General features: G+C 54.3%; 8 protein-coding genes across 8 annotated transcripts; 5 read left to right on the forward strand and 3 right to left on the reverse strand.

The window, feature by feature from the left end:
• The first annotated feature begins 558 nt into the window (after positions 1 to 558).
• Positions 559 to 3,802, forward strand: MYCTH_2298228 (uncharacterized protein). The gene is made up of 2 exons (XM_003660162.1): positions 559 to 2,980; positions 3,039 to 3,802. The coding sequence occupies exons 1-2, from the start codon at positions 822 to 824 to the stop codon at positions 3,379 to 3,381; spliced, it is 2,502 nt and encodes an 833-aa protein (XP_003660210.1). The 5' UTR covers positions 559 to 821; the 3' UTR covers positions 3,382 to 3,802.
• Positions 3,803 to 4,233: 431 nt separating this feature from the next.
• Positions 4,234 to 6,723, forward strand: MYCTH_2054145 (uncharacterized protein; the record flags this gene model as incomplete). The annotated part of the gene is made up of 3 exons (XM_003660163.1): positions 4,234 to 4,987; positions 5,091 to 5,144; positions 5,171 to 6,723. The coding sequence occupies 3 exons, from the start codon at positions 4,234 to 4,236 to the stop codon at positions 6,721 to 6,723; spliced, it is 2,361 nt and encodes a 786-aa protein (XP_003660211.1).
• Positions 6,724 to 6,930: 207 nt separating this feature from the next.
• On the reverse strand, positions 6,931 to 8,178 carry MYCTH_2298230 (uncharacterized protein). Its single transcript, XM_003660164.1, has 5 exons — positions 7,845 to 8,178; positions 7,754 to 7,778; positions 7,380 to 7,539; positions 7,299 to 7,306; positions 6,931 to 7,207 (listed from the first exon to the last, which is right to left on the reverse strand). Exons 1-5 carry the CDS (start codon positions 7,993 to 7,995, stop codon positions 7,162 to 7,164), a joined length of 390 nt encoding a protein of 129 aa, XP_003660212.1. The 5' UTR covers positions 7,996 to 8,178; the 3' UTR covers positions 6,931 to 7,161.
• Positions 8,179 to 8,357: 179 nt separating this feature from the next.
• MYCTH_2298234 (uncharacterized protein) lies at positions 8,358 to 11,241 on the forward strand. Its single transcript, XM_003660165.1, has 5 exons — positions 8,358 to 8,754; positions 8,816 to 8,874; positions 8,924 to 9,056; positions 9,112 to 10,710; positions 10,862 to 11,241. The coding sequence occupies exons 1-5, from the start codon at positions 8,727 to 8,729 to the stop codon at positions 10,975 to 10,977; spliced, it is 1,935 nt and encodes a 644-aa protein (XP_003660213.1). The 5' UTR covers positions 8,358 to 8,726; the 3' UTR covers positions 10,978 to 11,241.
• Positions 11,242 to 12,395: 1,154 nt separating this feature from the next.
• MYCTH_2115740 (uncharacterized protein) lies at positions 12,396 to 13,229 on the reverse strand (the record flags this gene model as incomplete). Its single annotated transcript, XM_003660166.1, has 4 exons — positions 12,396 to 12,610; positions 12,662 to 12,820; positions 12,878 to 13,017; positions 13,069 to 13,229. The coding sequence occupies 4 exons, from the start codon at positions 13,227 to 13,229 to the stop codon at positions 12,396 to 12,398; spliced, it is 675 nt and encodes a 224-aa protein (XP_003660214.1).
• A 485-nt stretch (positions 13,230 to 13,714) lies between these two features.
• Positions 13,715 to 15,072, forward strand: MYCTH_2107654 (uncharacterized protein; the record flags this gene model as incomplete). Its single annotated transcript, XM_003660167.1, has 5 exons — positions 13,715 to 13,813; positions 13,876 to 14,592; positions 14,625 to 14,714; positions 14,791 to 14,835; positions 14,893 to 15,072. 5 exons carry the CDS (start codon positions 13,715 to 13,717, stop codon positions 15,070 to 15,072), a joined length of 1,131 nt encoding a protein of 376 aa, XP_003660215.1.
• A 573-nt stretch (positions 15,073 to 15,645) lies between these two features.
• On the forward strand, positions 15,646 to 16,568 carry MYCTH_2298236 (uncharacterized protein). Its single transcript, XM_003660168.1, has 2 exons — positions 15,646 to 16,444; positions 16,516 to 16,568. Exons 1-2 carry the CDS (start codon positions 15,706 to 15,708, stop codon positions 16,524 to 16,526), a joined length of 750 nt encoding a protein of 249 aa, XP_003660216.1. The 5' UTR covers positions 15,646 to 15,705; the 3' UTR covers positions 16,527 to 16,568.
• Positions 16,569 to 18,362: 1,794 nt separating this feature from the next.
• Positions 18,363 to 22,393, reverse strand: MYCTH_2298240 (uncharacterized protein). The gene is made up of 4 exons (XM_003660169.1): positions 21,982 to 22,393; positions 21,250 to 21,872; positions 18,781 to 21,191; positions 18,363 to 18,687 (listed from the first exon to the last, which is right to left on the reverse strand). The coding sequence occupies exons 1-4, from the start codon at positions 22,011 to 22,013 to the stop codon at positions 18,601 to 18,603; spliced, it is 3,153 nt and encodes a 1,050-aa protein (XP_003660217.1). The 5' UTR covers positions 22,014 to 22,393; the 3' UTR covers positions 18,363 to 18,600.
• Positions 22,394 to 22,597: the final 204 nt, after the last annotated feature.

The raw sequence follows: 22,597 nt of genomic DNA on the forward strand, positions 1-22,597 counted from the left end.
TGCCCACGGTCCAGACGGTGGCGTGCAAACAACAACGGGCGCTTGTCACATCTCGGGTTAGGGTTGGGCGCTGTGTAGCAAAATGCGAAGCAAGCTCCCGCGCTCCAGTTTCTCAGTTACCGTCATGTCTACTGTGTAGGTCAGGTAGCTATCCGTCTTCGTGCACTACAGTTCCTTTGGAAAGAAGAGGATTTCCATCCGAAATGCCATGTTGTGCAGATCTCTCAGTCTTTACTACCCCTCAGCCACAGGCCGACACCAATTATCTAATCCGTATACCGACAAAGCTGAGGCCCGATAGGAGTTTGCACGACTTGGTGGGAGGCGCGAGCATGCGGGGAACCGTTGCTGACCCCTGCAGCGCATGAGGCATGGGTTCGTATCAGTACGAGTGAGTACATACGCAGTACATACAAGCCTCGGTCTCACCCCAAATTACACACATAATCACGGCGTGCTTGGCGTGTTTACGTGTACACGTACCTGTATCCTCAGGCTCCCGTCGTCAAGGTTCAAGGTGGGGAGAGGTTGGGCATGCGCAACGCAGGTAGCTTCCCAGTTGTGGCACCTCCCCCACTTGCTGTTGCCATCACAAGCCCTAGGAGCATCTTCTCGTCATTCATCCTCCTCTTAGGCAACTTTAATCACACCACTCCTTCTTCCCCTAGTACGGAGTTGGACCTTGTCTACACAAATGACTCTGCGCATCACGGCCTGACTCTGCGAGCAGCGCCACCCAACTCACTACGTTGCTTGAGTTCTTAAGTTCAGACTTACTATCTTGGCCATCGCGTCCTCGAGTACCGCGTGACAGCCCCACGATGCGGCCTCCGCGGATTGCTATCCTCGTCCTCTTTTCTGCCGCATCCCTCTTTCTCGTTTGCCGATCGATCGGATCTGCTCGGCGCACGGGTCCCGGAACGTCGTCGCTATCGCAGAAGTCATCATTCCGGGCGTTATTCTCGTTTTCCTCGCCCTTCTCACTCTTCCCGCCAAGCGCCGCCATCAGCCTCACCGATGACAACAGTACCTTCTTTCCTGCCAGACCGGCGGCATTCGGTCCTCCTTTGCCTGCGAAGGGGTTGAGCGGACAACTTTGGATAGGGAGTGGCTTCTCGGATGAGACCTTGCAAGAGGGTGAAGGAGAGGGCGAGCTCGGTTGCAGCGATATTCCGGGATGGGAAGATGGGAGGTTGAAATCGGCCATCAAAGCAGCAGCACAAGGGTCGGCCAGCAGGAACGCCATTCCGCTTGTTGAAGCCGCAAAAACGCCGGGGATGAGCGACCCAGCGGACAACATGTTGGTTGGCTGGGACGCGGTTTCGAGGAAACGACCTCGTGCCCAACCGAAAACCCCGGACGATGGAACAGACGACTATCTTCACCAAGCCCTTCAGCAAGCGAGGAGCCCTTACAGCAATGAACCAACAGGCTCGGGGATGGACCACGCCGATATTCAGTGGCTGCAAGAATCGGCAGAAATCACCGGCAAGATAGCCTTACTGAGCCGAGGGGGCTGTGGCTTTCTCGAGAAGGTCAAGTGGGCACAGCGTCGAGGCGCCATCGCTCTCATTGTTGGAGACAACCAAAAAGGGGGACCTTTAATTCAGATGTTTGCGCGGGGCAACGTGGATAATGTTACGATTCCCTCAGTCTTCACATCGTGGACGACCGCGCACTTGCTGTCTTCGCTGATGCAACCGGGTAGTGCCATTGAGGATGTTCTTCGGGGGAAGGGAAATGCGCAACTAAAAGTCCGTCATTCCAGCAGGGGTGGGACGAGCAACAATGCGAGGATGCCGCCGTCCTCTCCAGGGGACACGACAACGCCTGGCTCGTTACAGAGATCTGAGAGATCAACTGTGGCAAGGAGAGGATGGATATCCCGACTTTTTCGTTTGGGTGATACCCAGCATGTTTCTACCGACACGAGTCGGCCACCAACAAGCGGCAGGCTTGACTGGGTCCCGGTCGATGCCTTGGATGACGAGAATAACAAGCTCTTCAAGCCCAGCCTTGACAAGGCGACAAAGGACAGCACGAAAGGCCCTCGCGAGTCTTCCGAGGACGGTTTTGAAATTGGGGTACAAGATTGGCGTGATCCGGACTACGCAAGAACGGCTGCGCAGAACGATGACGTTCTCAGGCGCGCTGGCGAGGCTGAGAACACTCCCCTTGCCGACATCAATGGACCCAAAGGTGGAAGTATTACTCCGAGCAGCGGTGAATATGTGTCGGAATCAGTGGGAAAGTCTATTTCCTCAGGGCCCAGAAAGTTGAAATCATCTTCAGGCTCGCGGGGCGGACTGCTGTCGAGAATCTTCGGCAGCGACGACGAAGCAAATGAGAACACAGACCACGCGGCCGACGAGACCGGCGGTAGTTCAGCCACGACACCAGCTCCGGCTCCTACAGCTCCTGCCGGTGACGATGCTCATGAGGGCCTCTGGGTCACTATCACACCGACTGGCAGCGCCAGTCCTTTCTTTGACACCCTCTTGGTCCTCGTAATCAGCCCTCTCATAACCTTAACAGTTGTGTATGCCCTCCTTATCTTACGGGTAAAGATCAGGATGCGGAGATGGAGGGCTCCGAAGTCGGTCGTCGATCGTCTTCCGGTACGAACGTATCATACAATCGCCCCTTCTCCAGTCCCGTCACCGGGAAGCCCATCCTCGAAAACACCCTCTCCAAGGAGTTCATCGCCCACAACACCATTATTGCAAAGCTCCTCAGAATCTCAACCGCAGTCTCACGCCGTTACCGGCACTTCTGATTCGGGCGAAGCTGTCAGCGCACATTCGTCGTCGCAAGCAAACCAGGCGCCTTCCCGTGGGAAGAACTCGCGTGGTGTTTCTAGCGAATGGAGGAAGTACATGGGAAGACAAGTGGAGTGTGTCGTCTGCTTGGAGGAGTATATCGACGGTGTCAGCAGGGTCATGAGCCTCCCTTGCGGACATGAGTTCCACGCTGAGTGCATGTAAGTTGTCAATACCCGCACGACGGGAAATTTCAAGTAGCGTGCTGACGTCAACCAGAACACCTTGGCTCACCACCAGACGTCGCACATGCCCTATCTGCAAAAACGATGTTGTTCGCTCATTAGCCCGTGGTACTTCCTCTGGCCCGCAGTATGAGCCCTTCCGCGAGGACGACTACGAGAGCAGCAGTGGCGAATCTTCCGACAGTTATCAGGAGAGGGTCCCTTCTCCAAACGGACTTGAAGACCTTGAGCGCGGCCCTTCCTGGAATCAATCACCCAGACAAGATTGGCACGCAAATCGCAACGATGTGTGGTTCAGCGCTCTAGCGAGCCGTTTTGGGGGAAGCTCATCCTTTTCAACGAGGCGGGACGGCTCTGGAGCTGACGGTGGTCGGTAATTGGTGTTCTGCGGATTGGAACACTCCGCTATGGGATATGAGAACATCCTGGCTGAAGCGTTGACAGTGGTTAGCGTACAGGATGGCGTTTTAGCTCATCTGTATTACTCTTTTGGCGGCTGGATGGAAGGTACTGGCGTTTTAGTGCATCGTTTCAAGGCACCGGGACATATTGGTTGGTGGGTATGGGACTGACGCTCGTTTGCTATTTTATTTTGTTTTTAAGTCATGATACCTTGTCCTATTACTTCTGACGACTCGAAATAACTTGATCGACTAATGGAAACGGCGGGGGAAGGGGCTCGGGGTTACTTGCTAAGGGAAAGGTTTGGCTATTTGCAAATACCGTTCGGACTACGTACTCTACATAGGTGTGAGGCTGCTTAAATCAGAATTCCGAGTATTATCAGCTTAGGCCCCGTAATTGGCATTTTTGCGTGCGCTTCTAGAGTTGCGAGGTTATAGACTCGGTGCTCGGGCGAACTGGCTGTTGGCGAGGGTGGGAGTGCCAATCACCCCACATCCTTGCTTGAATTGTTAACGCGCTCACCGCGACTGCCTCAACCTCGAACGCCAACGGTGACCGTACCCCTCTTTGCGGCGATTCAGAAAGATTTCTCGCAAAAACCTTTCTCGATAACTCGAACGCTACACCTTTCTTGGAGTTAGCAAGGAGAACTCCTGCCTGGCTTCCTTAACACTGCTGGGGGTTCTTAGAGCGTCCTCTCGCCAATCAGCTAATTAAACCAACGAACATTCCGGTCTCACACTTTTGGTTCCATACTTCAAGTGCGCGCAATCATTTCTCTAAGGTCCAGCAGGGACCCCACCCTGCTTGGATCGTCCTAAGTGATGTCGCGGTATCTCTCTCCATCCAAAATCGGCCTGTTGGCTCTTGTCGAGCTGTACATCAAAGGAGCAGTTCCCAACGATGCCATCATCCCAGTGGTCAGCTTCCTCGCATCTCACCTGCTTGACTGCAGTTTAACAGGGCCGCTCTCGGCTCCTGACGCACAATGGAGGAAGGCCGAGGACACCATTCAGCTTGCCGTCTCGGTCCAGCACTTCGAGGATCTGCTGGCGCCCTTTCCTGCGATCGACCGTCTCCCCGGCCGAAGTCTCTGGGATAGGTTTCTGGAGAAGCTCTGGGGCATTGACTCGTTGCACACGTTGCACGACTTCTTCGACGAGCTTCCGAAATTCCTGGCCAGGACGAAAGCGGAGCTGCGCGAGCTAGAGGCGCGCGGCGAGGAGCCTCCTTCCGGCGTCCTTCTGGCGCGGAACTCACCATTTGGGGTTTTTGTCAGAAGGGCACACCTTGAGTTCACAAAGTTGCAGTTCGACCATGTCGCCGACCTGTGGAAAACGTTTGTCAAGTACCGGCAGCCGACGGCTGCGTACTGGAGACGACGGAACCCTCAACACACCCGGCTCAGTTTCGACTCGGTCCTTCTGGACCGCCAGCATGAGTGGGGACCTCAGACCGACGAGGTTGCAGTGGCGGCGTATGGGAACATGCTCCTCGTGGATGGTCAAGAAAGCGCGCCACCAGTCAGCACCGACGATATTGAGAGCCTGTTGGAGTTCCAGATCGAGCAGGTGCAGAGTAGGCTTCCCCTGGTGATGTGACAATCACGGGACAGACTGGCTGATTCATTCATGCAGGGTACGGAACAAGGGTTCCGCCAAAGATTAGAGACCAGTTCCAGCAACTTCTGAAAAGCAGTCGTGTCGTCCCGAGCTTGTCACACTATCTCAAGTAGGTTGCATACCTCCTGATGCTGTACAGGACTTTGGCTTACCTGGCGTAGCTTTTCCGACTCATGGCGGGCCAGAGAATTTCCCGCGGCGTTCGATCACCTCCACCGCTACTTCGACTACACCATGCAGGACCGGGACCGTCTGTTTTACCAGTACGCGCTGCTGAACCTGGCGATTGTGCAATCAGATTTTGGCTGTCACAAGGAGGCCGTGGCAACCATGCTGGAAGCTATCTCGACGGCGAAGGAGAACCGGGACACTACTTGCCTCAACTTTGCGCTGAACTGGTTCTTCCATTTCGGTAAAGCACACCCAAGCCTCGTTAAGGAGCTTGAGGGTAACAGCATGCTCGGAAGCGACAAAGAACTTCTCGCGTTCCTCCGGGCCAAAGCAAAGGAAACGGGCATGTGGATACTTTGGAGTTCGGCGCTTCTAAGTGACGCGAAGCTGGGGCTGGCCAATGGCGAAAGCATCTCTGTCGCAATGGAGAGCATGGCGCGAAGTTCCCAGATCATTGTTGAGAAAAACATCAAATCGATGCTTGGAGCCCAGCTCTCACTGGCCCTTGCCTTGTGGGACAGGCTCGGCATGGCCGTCATGTCGAGCATGACGTGCGAAGTCTTCCTCCGCTGCCATGCTCGCGGCTCCGTCTTTGACGACGAGCTGAGATTCGCGTGTAGGATGGCGGGTATGCTAGCTGGCAAGGGGATGTATGAGGAAGCACGCGCACAGCTTGAGCGCGTGGACGTTAACTCGCTCCGCTCAGCAAAAGCTGACCAATACTGGCGACTTTACCGTGGCCTCCTGAAGCTGCGCCGCGACCTCCACCACAATGACCTCGAGTCCGCCGAAACCCTCCTCTCACAGCTCCTCCAGAACACCACCGAGAACATCGAATCCGATATGGTCTTCATCATCGACACGCTCCACATCGAGGCTCTCACCCGCCGCAAAGACTACAATGCGGCTTTCAACAAAGTCGACCGCCTCATTTCCGAGCTTCGCGATGACGATCGCGACGTCTCCTTACGGATCCGCCTCCTCCTACTCAAAGCCCAGATCTTCGACAGCATCGGCCGCCCAGAGCGCGGCTTCACGCTCGCCATGCGCGCAGCGAGTATGGCGTGGCGGGCGCGCCTCCTCTCGCTGCTCTGGCAGGCCGTCGGCGCATTAGCCAACATCCTCAACGCCCTTGGCGAGTTTGCCGCCGCCGAACGGTTGCTTGTCTCCGTACTGCCCCGCTGTCTCGAGACCGACGTTGCTTACACGGCCGGCACGCTGTACGACCTGCTGGCGGACGCGAGAGTGGGCCAGGCGGGAGAGATGGTCAATAAAGGTGGCAGTCGGAGTCGCGGTGGCGGAGCGCCGTCGCCAGAGAGGGTTGCGATGATAGACCGGGCGCAGAAGGCGCTGGATCGGGCATTCAAGTGCTTTTCTGCGGTGGAGGATGTCACCAAAAGGGGTGAGATCATGGCGAAGAAGGCTACGCTCTTCAGGGCGAGCGGGGATCTTGCGAGGGCTGAGGAGTGTGCAGATACATATTTGAGATTGTGGGATGAGATTTCGGTGGGAAAGGGGTGACGAACAGTCAAAGGGAGGAGCGGAAAGGTTATTATCAGTAGTATGTTGGCTGAAACGTATGGAGACGGCCGATGTTCCCTTGTTGGCCCTGGCTGATTTGCAGGACAAGTGTTTGTCAATCCAAGTGCCTAAGGGCAAATTCGTCGTGTGCTGGTACATTGCTCGATGTCTGCTACACTGTTCGAACCTTTCGCATGGACTCAGAAACATGTTACCACGGACAGTTCTGGGCAAACGACGACGCAACAAAGTCGCATAGGCACAGCAGCACACGAGATCTATCAGCGGCGAGCCCCAGATCACTGGAGTTCAATTCTTCAACTCTAGGAAACATATACAGTTGGCTGGCTATTTGTGCCGTCTCTCTTGGAACCATCTACGTAACCACCTCTCCTTTGTCCTCGGGAAAACGGAATGACCGCTGCCCGGGTTATTTGTCTAGGTGGTCTTGTCCTTGTTGTGGTAGTTGACCGAATCGTTCCAGCTGAGAGTCAGGATTAGCAAAGCTGCCCGAAGATCAAGTCTGTCCATTCCGTCTTCGTGTAGCGGAATGGTTTGCCGGAGTATACACGTACAAGAGGGTCTGTTCCGGGCTTCTGTTAGCTTCTTGATTCACTGGCACACACCCAAGCCAGTTCGATAGTACGTATACGTACCTTGTCACCATCGCCCCATTGGTAGTTCTTGGTGCGAATGTTCTGGTAGGGGTACTCGACGCGCTCCTCGAGAGGGGGCATGTGCGACCAGTGCTCCCAGTGCTCGTTCCAGAGAATGTAGGCGTTCACGCCGCTGAGAAGAAGGGCGGGGGGGACGGCGCTGTTTGGGTAGCGGTGTCTGTCAGTTCATCTGCTCGCTTGTGATGTGCTGTTCTTGCTGAATCCGCCCTCATTGCTCTCCTCTTGTGACCTTCGGCGACTCAATTCCTCCTCTTCTGCGGTTGTTTCTGGACCGGCATGCAGTCGGTTCGGGCATTGCGGCGGAAAGTCACCAAAACCACGCATTGGAAAGGCCAGGGAGGGTGATGGCATACTAGAGGGAGATCTTGCGCCAGAGCTCTGCTTCTCTGTCAGCTCCTGAGTCAATTGGCAAAAGAAAAAAAGGGACGCATAGGGCATCCCCACCAGTCGTGTGGCCGGCGTGCTCCTTCACGGCGCGGCGCTCGCGGACGAAGCTGCTCTCGGTCTCGGTGCTGGCGAAGCGGCGCTGGGCCTGGGCGCGGAGTTGCGCGTTGAAACGCGGCACAGCGCGGGCAATCTGGCGCTGCACGAACATGGCGACGGATTGTTTTCGGCGAGGCGCTCGATTGGGGTGGTGTTGGGTGTGGTGTGTCAATGGAGTGCAGGTGAGCTTCGAGGTTTCGGGCAAAGATGGATGAATGCAACCGTTGACCCGCTTTTGCTGAGCTAGCTCCACTGGGCTGGTCGTGAGGTCAGACCCGAATCAGCTCATTTTCGGCAACACCTCGGGTTTGTGTGAGGCAGGAGCTTTCACTGTGCACGAGCCAAGAGCTTGGCAAGAGAGGATGACATAAGGAGCCCAGAAGGGGAACATGACCTGATCAGGTGACTTCGCGATCGGCAGGTGCGTTGTGTATGGCGCCTGCCCACTCCATCGTCGCGAACAGAACGAAGATCGAGGCGTATTCCAAAAATCCGCTTCTTGTTAAACGCCAATGTGAATAAATGAGGACTGATAAGGAATATGCTCGAATAACTACTAGTGATGCGCTGTACAGATCGTACGGACTTTAAGCCACAGTTTCCACCTTGAATTGTTTCTCTGTCCTAGACCAACCTCTGGAATACCGTCAAGCTTCGTCACTTGATGGATGGAAACCCTCGCTATCCCGCTCATGAACCACTCTGCTTGCCAGTCGCTCACGGCATTTCAACAATCTTCTTGGTGTTGTACCGAAACGTGACGTGACACCACTGGTCGGTTCTGGCTTGAAAGTCGACATCAGCGCATCTGTCCACGCCTTGCGGAAGCGACGGGCAGCCACAATGCCGCTTCGAATTACGACATGGAACGGTACGGGACTCTGCTCGGAGCGAGACTGTGCGAAGAGGAAGAGATATTAATCTCCATGCAGTTAACGGCATTCGGAATCCGTTTAGCTACCAACCATGGCGCGAAAACCGCACATTCCAGGTACGATGCGTGACTTTCACCAGCCGCAGCCGGGCTGACTTTGTTGTAGGCCATGTTCGACACTCTGGAAGCGGACATCGTTGTGTTGCAGGAGACCAAAATTCAGCGGAAAGATCTTCGGGACGACATGGTGTTGGTGCCGGGCTGGGACGTCTTCTTCAGTCTCCCCAGATACAAGAAAGGTTTGCCATCCCCAACCACTTCATTCCTGGTCCTTCTTCTTAACACAGATTGCAGGCTACTCTGGTGTGGCTGTCTATACCCGCTCCTCCAAGTGCTGTCCGATTCGCGCAGAAGAGGGCATCACTGGCGCTCTTTCCCCCCCAAACTCCTCGACCAAGTTCCGAGATCTTCCTGCAGACCAGCAAATTGGCGGATACCCGCTTCCTGAGCAACTCTCGAATTCTATTGACGAACAAACGCTCGACTCGGAGGGGCGCTGCATTATCCTAGAGTTCCCTGCCTTCGTACTTATCGGCGTATACAGCCCTGCCACCCGAGATGAGACAAGGACAGAATATCGCGAGGCGTTTATCGATGCTATGGATGCCAGGGTCCGAAATCTTGTTGCCATGGGCAAGCAAGTCTTTCTCTGCGGTGACCTAAATATCATACGTGATGAGCTAGACGCTGCAGGCTTGCCAGAACGCCTGCGGAAAGAAGGCGTGACGCTGGAAGAATTCTTCGCAACGCACTCACGACGGTTTTTGAACCAACTGCTGTTTGGCGGCCGCGTCATCGGAGAGAGACAGGAAGGGCGTGAACAGCCCGTTCTATGGGATCTCTGCAGGGAGTTCCATCCAACTCGTGCGGGTATGTACACCTGCTGGGAAACGAGGAAGAACGCGCGGCCAGGGAACTTTGGAAACCGGATAGATTATGTGCTGTGCAGCTCTGGAATTAAGGACTGGTTCATCGACTCCAATATCCAGGAGGGCCTGCTGGGATCCGATCACTGTCCCGTATATGCTACGATTGCCGACACTGTCGATGTCGGTGGCTCCCAGGTTCACATTGAGGATATCATGAACCCTCCGGGCATGTTCAAGGACGGCGTGCGCCAACGAGAATGGTGCCAGAAGGACCTCCTTCCTATATCAGCCAAGCTCATCCCTGAGTTTGACCGCCGACAGAGCATAAAGGACATGTTCTTCAAGAAAGCCTCCGCGTCGGCGAAGACGACATCCAGTCCCAACACGATTAGCTCCCAAAGTACACCCACCGACACGGTACCGGGCGGAGGGAGCGACGAGACACAAAAAGATAGCACCGTCTCAATGTCGCAGGCGATTGATCAGCCAGCATCTACAACGACGCTCCCCAACACAGCTTCGAATAACATCACTTCCGTGCCACCACAAAAGCCCATCCCCCAAAAGCGGCAAGCCGCATCCTCAACGTCTCCGAACCGGCCTCAGAAGAAGGGAAAACTTGCGCTCAGCAGGGAAAGCTCCTCGAAGACGACCGCAGGCTTTTCGCAGAGCAGCTTGAAAGGGTTTTTCAAGCCCAAGACACCGACCGCAAACGCCACAGCTGCCATTGAGGCCGGTGACACCACAAATCCTGCCATCACTCCCGACCCAAATCCATCGGAGCCTGAATCAAAGCAAGATACCTCCGCCAGTCAAGGGAATAGCAGCCAAAGTACCAAGAATAGCTCTGGAGACTCTGTCGGTGAGAGCCCGAGGACCGAGAGCTCCTTCACAGATAAGGTCTTCGACCCCATCCAAGCGAAGGATTCCTGGTCTAAGTTACTCGGGAAGCGAGTGGTTCCAAAATGTGAGCACGGAGAGGATTGCCAGATGCTGGTCACTAAGAAGGCCGGTGTCAATTGCGGTATGTTTTCTCGGTTTCCGTCTCCCATTGCACCACGCCCAGAGCAACATCTCTCAACCTAACCCTCTCTTCTTTCTAAGCTTGCAGTCTCCGTCTCTGGTGTCCTATTCTCATCATTCCGGTCTTTGTAATCTTGCTGACCCATCCATAGGCAGGGCGTTTTTCATGTGCGCCCGTCCCTTGGGCCCCTCGGGAGAGAAAGAGCAAGGAACCGAGTTTCGTTGCCGGACTTTCATTTGGAGCAGTGACTGGAATGGGCGACAATGATGGCATTGGAGTAGGAAGGCAGCATTACGTCGCGTTGCTTATTAACTCGGCTTTTGCACCTCTCGGGTCGGTCGGCTGGGAGACACGGGATTGGGAGAGACATGGAGTAATAGTCGGTCGTTCTTTTGTGACTCGGACCTGCAGCCCTCTGAATGCTTCGCAAGACACTGCTTGATCTGGCTCCAGGAAATTCACGTAATCCTTGTGCTCTAAGCGAATGGGTACCCAAAAACGGCATTGCCTGCCTTTTTGTGCTCGATGTCTCTCGCGACTGCAGCTGTGGCGTTCGGGGTGCAGTTCCGCGTACGAGTTGCAGCTTTGAGGTGTGTACGCTTGAACCTTTGTTTCGAGTCGTCAAGTATGTGGTTTGGTCCCTCCAAGTTTCGGTGTCGCGGCAGCTACCTGGCATCATGACCTGCTCATTGGGAATGTGCGACTTGAGCTGGTGAGCCGGGTAAGGTCCCGCTTTGAGGCAGAGCAGATATTTCGAACGATGAATGACTGGCTGAGCGAGAAAGCCTTGTCCTGTAATGTTTGCCAATGTTCGTGATAAGCCGCGTGGGTAGATGTCGCACAACAGTCTCGCACTCAACGGACCAGTTGATTTGCGGCCAAGTCTTGATTCCCAGAGTGCTATCTAATTACCAGTCGAGCCCATCCCAGACCCATGTTATCAACTTTGCGAATGCCTTCAACAACCATGCCAGATACAAACAACTGCCGATAGATGATGTTGTCGGCTATTGATCCATCTCGTTCCCGATTCCTTTCCCCTTCCAAGAAACGAGTCCCAGAAGTTCGTCTCCAAGAACCTAATCCCAGAGCCCATCGTGTCCGAGTTTCTCCTCCCCAGAGAACCTAATCACAGGGAATAGCACGACTAACCATCAAAAATCAATCAAATGCTGGCGGTGATCTTCTCCCTCCAACAAATGTTCCTCAATGGCTGTTGTTTCATGGTAATGAAAGCATAGTGAAAACGCCGCCGCGCCCAAAGGAGAAAAAAACAAGCAATTGTTGAGTTGCGCCAGTCCCTTAGTTTCTGCGAACCACATTGCTGCGATTGACAGCCGGGAATTGGCCAAATACAAAGCGCTCTTGCTGCAAATTGATCTGTTGCCGAATGGAGGTTAGCATCAGGCTCGAAAGATTGGGGTTGGTGATGGACACGATGGATGATGCATTGGAACTGACCTCCCTGTCATTCCGGGTGCAAATGTCTTCTTCCCCCTCTCTCTCTTTTTTTTTTTTTTTGTTGTGTTTCTGAGTTCAGTGCTTCTTCTGGATTGCTGCTTGACCGAGCGGAGAAAAAAAGAAAACTGAAATCAAGGCTGCTGGGTCGAGTTATGCGAATCTGCTGAGGTACGCGGGTTGTTTTGGATTGCGGTGTCCAGAAAGATTCAATCTGGCCAGGGCAATCAGAATCCAGCTGCAATCAGTCTCTCGTCGACAGTCATCGGGTCGTGGGGCAAGTTGCGCTTCGAGAGAGGAAGCTGAGGGTTACGGCGAGCAGCCACGTAGCGATAGCCTGGATATTTCTCCTTGTGAATGCGATCCTCTTCATCAGCGAGGGCCTTGAAGTGAGCCTTAATCTCAGGCTTCTCTGCCCGCCAAGTCTTCGCGACGATTTGAGCTGTGTCATGTCAGTGGTGAAATGCCAAAAGCAGAAGCAAAGAGAGCTCACAGATGCAGGCAGCAGTCAAGCCGGGGTTGCTGGCATGAATCCGGGCAGACATCCACTGACGGTAGATAATGAATTGGTTCCGAGGGCGACGAATGCGAAGCTTGGTGACCTTTGGATGATTAACGGCCTCCGGGGTGACGGCAGGTTGGAGCATCGGACCTACGTAAGGAGTTAGAACTCCAGCGATTAAGATTGATGCTCTCAAACTCTACTTACCAGCATCCATCTCAGTCGACTTCACGATGTCGTAGGCATTTCTGTCCAGAATCTCCGCGTACTGAGCGCTGGAGATCCAATATTTGGTAGGCTCAGCCTTAGAACGAATAATAACGGCATGCTTGCCGTCATTGAAGTTTCTAAAACCGATTAGCTGCGACCCGACTGACAAACTGATTACGCTGGCTCACCTGAAATTATCCAGTGCGACGCTCAAGATCTTCATGGCAGCCGCCTCATCATCATTATTGGCGGTGCATTGAACGATCAACTCGTTGCCCTTGAAGACGAACGCCAACGGAGATGCATCAGCCGTGGCATTCATGTCAGTGCTGACAATGCGCGAACTCATTTTGCTCGTCGTTAGTGCTGCGGGCTTAAAGTCAGGAGAAATTTGTTGCTGGAGTCTGGAAAAGGCCCGGGAGAATCGAGGTCCTGATAGTTTGTCTGTCAATGAGCAACTTGAATTGCTGGAATCTGAACGAGATGAACAGAGGTAGAAGTTTTGAGGGAAGAGGTCAAAGAGCGAAGGATAATCGGTAGCAAAGTTGTCTGCTCGCAAAGTTCATCTGAACTTCCCTAAAGGGCAACTTAGTATTGTTCGTTCCAGGAACAATAGTAAGCACAGACAATAGGAATGGAAATCGCACAACAATAAGCCGAGAAAAAATTACTCGAGTAACACGCATCTAAAAATGGCCTCAGAGGTCTGAATATCTTTGGTCCTCATCGCACTCTGGAAATATTTTTCACAAACCCTTCGAGCAATCCAGAGTCGAGCAATTTGTTCTGAGACGCAATACTACACTCAACCTTTTTGAGGTTAAGCCAGGCAACATGGCTGACCAATATGGTGTCGTAGGAGCGCAGCAGATTTCAAACAATCGGGTTTCTCAGCTTAGGGGAGCACAAATGGATCGCCATGAGCTTGGCCAGGTGAGTGCTTGATTTAACATGTCCGAGGCTTTCGCTGACCTGGCCCGCTCTTGAATGATCAGGTTGTTCTGCGTCTGCAAGCTCAGTATATTCGTTCAGCCATTGCAACAGAAATCGAGGAGTTTGAGAAGTACTTCGAAGAGGTCCTGCAAATCGCCAGCGTCTTTCTGGTTACTACGGAAAGAGTCGCTCATTCTCCCTCCTTGGTAATTGTCGATCAACCATCGGTGGTCAAGACGGTTTGCCATTTTCTTGCGTCTTCAAACACCATTCTCGAGTTTCTTGATTTCCAAGAGGAGATGACTGGACTTGCTTCTGGAGGAGATGTGTCCCTAGAGACCCAAGTCAAAGAAGCTCAGACCTTGGTGAAGGAGCTCCTCAACACTCTCCTACTTCACAAAAAAGCCGAAACGTACCCAGGCAAGGAGTGCGGGCTCGTTTATGACGAGGATGTCAAGGTTTATGGCGGATTCATTCTCCACAAGTACGGCCATGCTGATGAGAGCTATGTCCCCGACCCGACAGACGACAACGAGGACGTGAGCAAGTTGATTCAGTACTGGCACACGGAGAATTTGGTTCACCCGCTGAGACATGTTCCGGGTAATCCATGGCACAAGTTCTTTGGCAACGTCAAACCCGGGCCAATAGCCGCTCCGGCATTGTTCAGGGAGAGGAAGCGACAACCATCTTTCAAAGTGGTTCTTCCGACCACCATCACTTGGGTGAAGCCGGAGATCATGCAAGATTACAACAAATATCGTGAGATGTTTGAGACAGTGAGTTACCACAGATATACACCAAGAAGCAGCCTGTTGACACTCATCAGTACCGTCGGATCCCTGGTCCCCGTCTCCCGGAATTCATCAGAGAAGTAGGCACTTTTTTCCTGACCATGGACGTAAGAGCTAACCAGATGACAGGCAAGAATTCGAAGAATCCAACGTCGCTTGGCACATTACTTCAGGGGCTGGAAGAAATCTGAAGAGGCCATACTCCTGTGTCTCGAGGACATGAGCGAGGTGCGTCGAAGCACAGAGTGAGACATCCCGGAACAGAAGCTAATCGTGAACAAACAGATTCCATGCCCAGAGTATGACCTCCTGGGGCTTTCCAGACTTGAAGCACTTAATGCTGAAATTAATGCTCCGGAATTGGCGGGAATTGCCTTGTTGGGTGCTGATGTCCCGGATGTTCCGATTTTCCTGGAAGGTGAACCTCGCATTTACCACCTCGAGTTTGACGGCGAATGGCTTTGATAGGCTTTGGAACCTCTGAGTTTTATATTGGGATTGAGTTCTGGAATTTGCTGGCTTGAAGTGGCAGATCACGATAGTCACAAACGTACTGCTTTGCATTTAATGGACGCTGGCACATAAGTGATAAATCTGCCTACTTTGGTTCTAGGGTGAAAGGTGAACAAAGAGATTGCAGGGTGCAGTCTTAGGTAAGCGTACTGAGATACCAATTGATCTTAAATCCCAATCAAAGCCATGGTCGGAGCCTTCCTCTCTACCTCACATTCCTTAGTGGCTTAAAGTGTCCCTCCCCTCCAACCAGTCAACAACTCCTACGTCAATTATTCGAAAGTTTGATCGACAACTTCTCATCACCGTGTTTATAGTAAGAAACAATGGCCGGCATCAACGAGATCCTCAAAACCTTCGAAGGTCTTGCTGAAGGTGATCGTGAAACGACGATGAGAGCATTGTCGACCATCATGCGTTCCGAAAACCAACGACAACCTGCGAAAAAGAAGGTCAACGGTTTTATGGGTTACCGGGGTGAGTTTACTGATTGGTGTCTCGTGGCCTCAATATTAACGCTCTATAGCATACTACTCGTCGCTTTTTTCTCAGCTCACACAAAAAGAAAAGTCGCCTATTATGACGATGCTGTGGAAAGAAGACCCCTTCCACAAGGAATGGGATTTTATGTGCGCTGTGTACTCTTCGATCCGCGAGTTCCTATCTGACGAGGAAGTAACACTGCAAGAATGGCTCCAATTTGCCATCAAGCACATGGGAATCGTCGTCCGGGAGAGCTACCTGACGACCCTTGGCTGGAAACTCGTGCAGGACGAGGACGGCACACACAAGATCGAGCGGACAGCGGCACGAGGGGTGCAGAGCTACCTTCAGCCGACCAACGGGCTCGGGCTCTTCATGAACTGCCTCAACGACGGCCTGCCGGTGTCCAACCCGCTCCCGATCATTGCGAAGCTGTCCGGCTTGACCAACGACATCATCTGCATCAACACGCAGCCGGGCGCCGCGGCAAGATCGACCAACACCATGGAGGGATTCCGCCAGTTCGCAAAGAACCATCCGCATCTTGCCATGTCGGCGCTCTTCCAGGTCCCCGCGGCCCACCCGCTGATCACGCAAGGCGTCACCGTGCACCAGTTCCCCGAGAGCGCAGGCTTCCCCGCCACCGAACCGTTCCCCATGGCCCAGAGCGATGACCCGGAGCTTGATGCAATGCTTGCCAGAATCTTCCAAGGCGAGGGCGACGTGGGCATCGGCAACCAAGCCAACTTTGGAAACGAGCGTCTGATGATGCGCACGAGCACGAGCATGAGCATGGGCATGGGCATGGGCATGGGCATGGGCATGGGCAATGGCACGACCGGTAAGGAATCAGCCTACCGACAAGCGCTGGGATATCCTCGAGAGATTCCGACGCTAACCAAAAGTTTACAGACTTCAATTGAGACAGCCCTCTCCAGCCAGCGACAGGTGCGACCGTGGCAGATGTGCGAGCGCGGCCACGAACGCCGCTAAGAAAACGATCTATCCTACAAAAACTGGAGCCCAGACGGCGGGGCTGTGCGGGCATCTCTGTTGCCACAACTTTTTGTCAAGGAAAAGGAGACATAACGGAACAAGAAATCGCCATTGCTATTCGCCAGATTTTCCGGCGGCGGCACCGGCTCTCTAATCCGTGTGCTTGTGCTTTTGTGGGAGCGCGTGCTCGCTTCACTCAGGCCAGGCGCTTTTTGGGAGAGCGAAGCGCGGAAAAGTTGCGCCACCATGTACGTGCCTTGGAACGGGATTGCTTCGACATGATCGTACAGTCAGCCACTCGGTCGCGGAGTACAAAGATGCGAGGACAAAGACGAAAAGAAAAAGAGAAGGTCCAAAGCGGAAACTCGACTTAGAGAAGTCGCGAACTGTACCCACCACGTTCCCTGCACCCCTCGCCAGGCAAATTCCCCTCTTCCAATCTTCCCTCTTTTGCAATGTATCTAGCCTCCAAATCCTCCTCCCACTCCCACTTGTTCCAAAAACACACCAAGTACACCAAACACAGTGAAAAGTGACAGGGACGAAATTCGCACATCCCTCTCTGCAAGGGAGCAAAGCCGTATCAGCCCGTACATAGGGACAGAGCGACCTGTCGTCGATTTAAGCAAGGGCCCCACCCTTCGCTCGCCAGGGTTCAGCCTGGGTAACGCTACTGCACTTGCCGATCTGCAACCAATCCGGGAATCAGCCGCAGGCATGGGTTGAAGTGGGGTGAGTTGCAAAGGCGGGACGTGGCAAGCGAGAGTTCCGCTCGCGCGGTCACCCCTGGTTCGTCCTTTCCCCCCTTTCTGCGATGAGCCAAGCCCGATGGGACCCCGGTTCCAAGCTCCGCCGCAAGAGAGAGAGAGAGAGTGTGTGTGTAACGAGGTGTGTGCATCCTACACTACGGATAGTAAGTACGGAGTATGTACTGCACAACTACTCCGAATTGGGGGGGAAACAAGTTTCGCTCCGCCTTGTGCGACCTGTCTCGGCCTTGTGTCCCGTCCTGTGCATTACATCGCATCGCATCGCATCGCATCGCATCGCATCACATCCATTTGCATGGGCATTACGGCAGTTTCTTGGGAGTGCACGTGTATCCGTATGCATGTGTGTATGAATGCACTTGCTCGCTTGAGGGTGACTTGGCAGAGGCGATGGGTGATCGAATGCTGGCTTTTGTTCGTGTTTGCAATCGATCTCTTCCCAGATTGGAGGAGTCAGGGCGGTGGAGGGGTACATACATACATACATGCATACGTTAGTCGGATTGAGGGGTCCAAGTCTAACTGTCTTAGGGCTGAGTGTTTGCTCTTTTTGGGGAGGCTGTCCAGCTGACGAATTTGGAAGGTTGAGCAAACACCTGGGCGGGTGCAATGTGGGGCGAGGTGGCCACCTCGGACAGGTTGGGCCCAGTCCAGGCACTGTGGGAGGGGGTTGTGGACTTGCCTTCTCTCATACCTACGGATTACACACCTAGGTAGGTATCCTCGTCGTTATCACCGACGAAAGGCACGGTCAGTTTCTCCTCCAGTTGAGATTTGCGAGGTTTCTAGATGGGAAAGGGTGGCGATGAACGCGCAATGCCCCGCAATGCATCCAGAGACGTCCTCTGCTTCACCAGGGGAAGATGGATTCTTATCAGAAACATGGGACCGTGTGCAATCAAGAGTGGGATGGGGAAAGAGGTACCGGGTAGCAGGGACGGTCCCGCCACCGATGCAGCGCGATCGCGGATGGCACGAGAGTCGGACTTAACGGACAACCTCGGCCGCACCTGAGGCTCGCAGAAGCCAAGATACCCCAGTCTCGACATTGAGGATTGAGTTTTGATTACACGAAGACGATTCCACAGACAGCGCGCCCAAGAAGAGTTTCCAAGGTATTTACTACTCACAAACTACATACGGCGAAGGCGAAAAAAAAGGGGGAATGACTGCCGCCAACCATACCCACGACGACGCTCAACTTCCCACAATCCGTCTACATCCCAGCTCTTTACTCTTCGCGATACGAAATCTTGCGCATTTCCCCGAGCCGCTGGCGCGCAGCAGACAGGGCGTTCTCGAGTTGCAGAATTTCGACCTAGATAGCGAAAGGGAGTCAGCGGCTGCTCAGTGCGGATTGCTTCTACGGTGATCGACAAGAGGAAGGATCTGGGGGGCAACATGAACTTACCTGCTGCTCCATTTCGCGCACTTTGAACTCGTGCGCACCCAGCTTGGAGTAGTCGATCTTCTCCTCTCCCGCGTGGCGGTCCTTGATCATTTCCTGGACCTGGCGGACAAGGGCGCGGCAGGCTGCGCCGACTGCCTTGCTGGCTTGCTCCAGGTTCTCTTGGCTCTTGCTCATGAAGCCGGCCTTGACGCGGCTGGCCGCCACTAGCTGGGCCGTCGACGCCGCTACATCGTTGGATGCCACGATCAGCTGTTCCGGGCTGTTGCGGTTCGAGAGCACGCCATCGGCCGTCTCGATGAGCGTGTTGGTCGACGACGCGACTGCCTTGGCCGCCGAAATGAGGCCTTCCGTCCACCGGTTGTTCTTCTTGTAGAAGGCGGTGCGCGAGGAGGAGCCCCGCCCTGCCTGAACAATCTCCTGTTGCGTAACGGTGGCCGCCTTGATGAGCTGCGCGATGGCCGTGGTGATTGCCATGGCGGCGTCCAGTATCGAATCGTGGACCCGGAGTTCGTAAGTAGTATAACCGTCCCGGGGCTTGGTCTTCAACTTGTTCAGGCGTTCAACCGCTGCCTGAATGGCATCGGCCGCCCTGCTGAGCTCTTGGTCGACGATATCGCCCAGATCGCCCTTGCTGGCAAGTTTGCCGAAGCCGGGCGCGAAGCCTTCAACAACCTTGTTGAGCTTCTGTAAATTCATTTGAACTTCGTGGTTGCCGTTGATAACAACGTCCGTCTTTTGCATCGGATCCATGCCCTCCAGGCGGAAGCTGAGCAAGCTACGGAAGAACATGACGGTGGCGTGGGCCGACTGACGGGCGCCGCTGATCAGGAGATCGCTCTTGCTCTCGTCGGTGGCCAGGCGTGTCAGACCCTTCGCGTTACTGCAGACGTCCGCGATAGCACCGGAGAACACGTTGACATTCTTGATCAGCTCCGCATGGCTGCCGTTGGGCCCGTCGGCGATGAAGTTGTTGAATGAGGTCGCAAACTCGGTAGCGCTAGCGGCCGCCTTCTCGATCTGCGACAAGACGTAAGAAGGTGACGCGTTCTGGTTGCCAGCTTGCATGGTCGAGTCAAGCTCGTACATGGCGTCGTCGACGCGCTGTACCCCTGACTGGAGCACCGAGTCGATGATCTCATTGATCTTTTCCATCTGGGCGAGGATCAAGACATCCAGTTGACTATCGAGAGCCTGGTCTGATGTGCCCTGGTTGTTCTTCAGCTCGTTGAGCTCGAGCAGCGTCTGGTCCATGCCGGCTTTGTAGACCTCGAGCTCCTCCTCCTTCTCGCGAAGAAGGGCCTCCAGATCAGAGTTGCCCTCCCGCAGCTTGGCCTGGGCCTCCTCCAAAGCGCGCGACTTGTTGCGCAGCGCCTCCTCCAGATCCGCCATCTCGCGGTTGTACTTAGAGAGCATGGTGGAGAGCTCGTTGCCTTTGCTCCTCTCCAGATTGTCTGCGCGGTCCAGGGCCATCCGGAGCTCTCGCTTCAGCTTTTCCACTTCGTCCTTGTTGGCGCCAGCCAGCCTATCCTTCTCGTGAAGGGCGCGATCGCGTTCCCGGATCATGTCGGCGAGCTCTAGGTTCTTCGTCTTGATCTCGCGCTCCAGCTTCTCTCGTCGGTCAATCGCCTCCTGAGCGGAGGCAGCCTTGAGCTGTACCGACTTGAACTTCTGGAGCAGGTCAAGATGCTCGTGGCGGAGTTGGGAGTACAGCTTCGCCAAGGCCTCGTACTTGGTTCTCCACGTGTTGACTTGCTCCTGCAGTGCTCGGATCTGGTCATCCTTACTGCTAATTTGCTGCCCATAGTTGTTCTGAATCTGTTGCAGCTCTCCTTCCAAAGCCTTGACACGTTGGTCGTACTGCTGCAGCATCAGTTGATCGCGCTCATACTGTGCCCGCGCATTAAGGTTCTCTTGCTCGAGCTCGGCAAGCCGACCTTGTGTCTGCCATTGCGCTTGTTGAGCCCTCAACGCTTCCTGCTCCCGCTGTTGCTGCTCCAACAGCCGCCGTTGTTGCTCCTCAAATTCGCGCTGTGCCTGCAGTTGGGCTTGTTGCTGCGCGAGCAGCGCTGCTTGTTGCTGTGCCTCCAACACACGCTGCTGCTCCTCGAATTCCCGGTTCTGCCTATCCAGCTCGTTTTTCCAGAACTCATTGATCTCGTCCGGCTCCTCATTCTTCGGTGGTGGCGGGGGCGTCGGTTGCTTCTCAATCTCCTTCTTTGGGCGTGCAGGAAGCGCAGGCGCATTGTCGTCTTCTGCGAGCAGATTGGGCGGGTCTTGCGGCAGTTTTGGAATGGTGATGAGGCTCGTGAGATAGCGGAGATTGGAGCACTCGTAGTAGAACTTGACGAGGCGGTAGTGTTGTGCATCATATCTTTGTCGGAGGGGTTCCAAGGCCTCGTTGTCACCCGTAGCTAGGCAGTGTCAGTTGGAAAAAATAATTCCTCTCAATCCTGCGATAAGGAGATTTACTTGAGTGCATTGCCCTGAGCATGCTGGTAATGAACTTGTAGATGCCGTAGCTCTCGGTGACGAGAGGAACAAGAGCAGAAATTCTGCACTCGTTGTTACCGACGTTGCGGAAGTGCGAGAATATCAGCTTCTGGAACTGGTCGATCTTGTCCTGCAGGGTCATCAGATCCGTGATGGTCTCGTAACCCTCATTGGGGTCATTGATCGCCTTGAGGCTAATGTACTCCTCGTACTCGAAGGTGCCGTTGAACTCGGGATGTTGCTTGTGGAACGACAACTTGGCGAGCAGGTAATGGACGTATTCCCTGATCAAGGGGCCGTAGCCACGCATGCCCTCGCCGGCCATTCCGCGGTTCAGACTGTCGATCCACCCCCTGTTTGCCATTGCCTCTCTCAGAGTTACCGGGTGACCCTCTTGGAGAACCTTGTGGACCGTAATCAGGGCCTTGAATGTCTGGACCTCGTCGGCCAGGATGGGTTGGACCTTGAGGCCGGCCCAGAAAGACTGCGACGACTTGTGGTCCCAAGTGTAGACGATACAGCTGCGGACATGTTTGCGCTTCGGGGCAGTCTCATCGGGGCTTGTCGCTTTCTTGATGTTGATGGCCAGCTCGGCCTCGGACCTGCGCGGCATGCCGGGTCAGTCTGCAATGCTCGAAGCTTTGGACACGTTGACGACTCATGGAATGAGAGCGGAAGCGACAGCGGAAGCGGAAGCAATCGCAAACGGACTTAGTGTGGTCAAGGCTGCGTATGGTAGCCATGTTGGGCACCTATAGAGTGCCGCCGCGTTGGTCGGTGGATGTGCGAATCAGAGAGGTGCGGGAAGAACGAAACCGCAAACGGCACTGGGCAACTCGGATCATAAGAGAACGAAGTGCAGGTGTCAGGGGCGACAGATTCCGCGCATCCGAAACCCCGCGCGGTGGATCGTGGGAGTAGAAGCTATTCGGCCGAGAGCGGGTGGCTACACTAGGAGTGACGTCGGGGAAGTCGACGTGTTCAACAAAGGGAGGGAAAAATTAAGTGCTATTAGAGGTACCTGAAATGAGCAGCGGATCTGGAGCTCGCCTCCTTATCGTCGTCAGCCAGGCTTGGAAGTTGCGCGGCGATTTGCCTTGAACGTTGAAATCAAGCAGCCAATCATATGTGACACAGGAGATGCTCGACGGGCCGTCGTGGGGCGGTCAGCTGCCATGAATTATTCAAGCGGGGCATGAGCTCCAGCCCCGCCAACCCTGCCAAGCCCGCCCGCTATCCGTACTAGTACATAATTACTGTGTGGTACTTGTTCATCTTGGCAGATGACGCTCGTTCATTGCAAGGCTACCTACCATCAACTGAGCTT

This window comes from Thermothelomyces thermophilus, chromosome 1 (genome assembly GCF_000226095.1).
Source record: "Thermothelomyces thermophilus ATCC 42464 chromosome 1, complete sequence".
Taxonomy (NCBI): domain Eukaryota; kingdom Fungi; phylum Ascomycota; class Sordariomycetes; order Sordariales; family Chaetomiaceae; genus Thermothelomyces; species Thermothelomyces thermophilus.

Bases quoted from the DNA above. Each gene is read 5' to 3' on its own strand.
- MYCTH_2298228 (XM_003660162.1), top strand. From the start codon at position 822: ATGCGGCCTCCGCGGATTGCTATCCTCGTCCTCTTTTCTGCCGCATCC. The intron at 2,981-3,038 runs GTAAGTTGTCAA...GACGTCAACCAG, and splicing joins GAGTTCCACGCTGAGTGCAT to AACACCTTGGCTCACCACCA.
- MYCTH_2298230 (XM_003660164.1), bottom strand. From the start codon at position 7,995: ATGTTCGTGCAGCGCCAGATTGCCCGCGCTGTGCCGCGTTTCAACGCG. The intron at 7,779-7,844 runs GTGGGGATGCCC...ACAGAGAAGCAG, and splicing joins GCACGCCGGCCACACGACTG to AGCTCTGGCGCAAGATCTCC. The intron at 7,540-7,753 runs GTATGCCATCAC...CTACCCAAACAG, and splicing joins TGGCGCAAGATCTCCCTCTA to CGCCGTCCCCCCCGCCCTTC.
- MYCTH_2298234 (XM_003660165.1), top strand. From the start codon at position 8,727: ATGCCGCTTCGAATTACGACATGGAACG. The intron at 8,875-8,923 runs GTACGATGCGTG...ACTTTGTTGTAG, and splicing joins GCGAAAACCGCACATTCCAG to GCCATGTTCGACACTCTGGA. The intron at 9,057-9,111 runs GTTTGCCATCCC...CACAGATTGCAG, and splicing joins TCTCCCCAGATACAAGAAAG to GCTACTCTGGTGTGGCTGTC.
- MYCTH_2298236 (XM_003660168.1), top strand. From the start codon at position 15,706: ATGCTGTGGAAAGAAGACCCCTTCCACAAGGAATGGGATTTTATGTGC.
- MYCTH_2298240 (XM_003660169.1), bottom strand. From the start codon at position 22,013: ATGGCTACCATACGCAGCCTTGACCACACTAA. The intron at 21,873-21,981 runs GTCCGTTTGCGA...CATGCCGCGCAG, and splicing joins CGCAGCCTTGACCACACTAA to GTCCGAGGCCGAGCTGGCCA. The intron at 18,688-18,780 runs GTAAGTTCATGT...TTCGCTATCTAG, and splicing joins TGCGCGAAATGGAGCAGCAG to GTCGAAATTCTGCAACTCGA.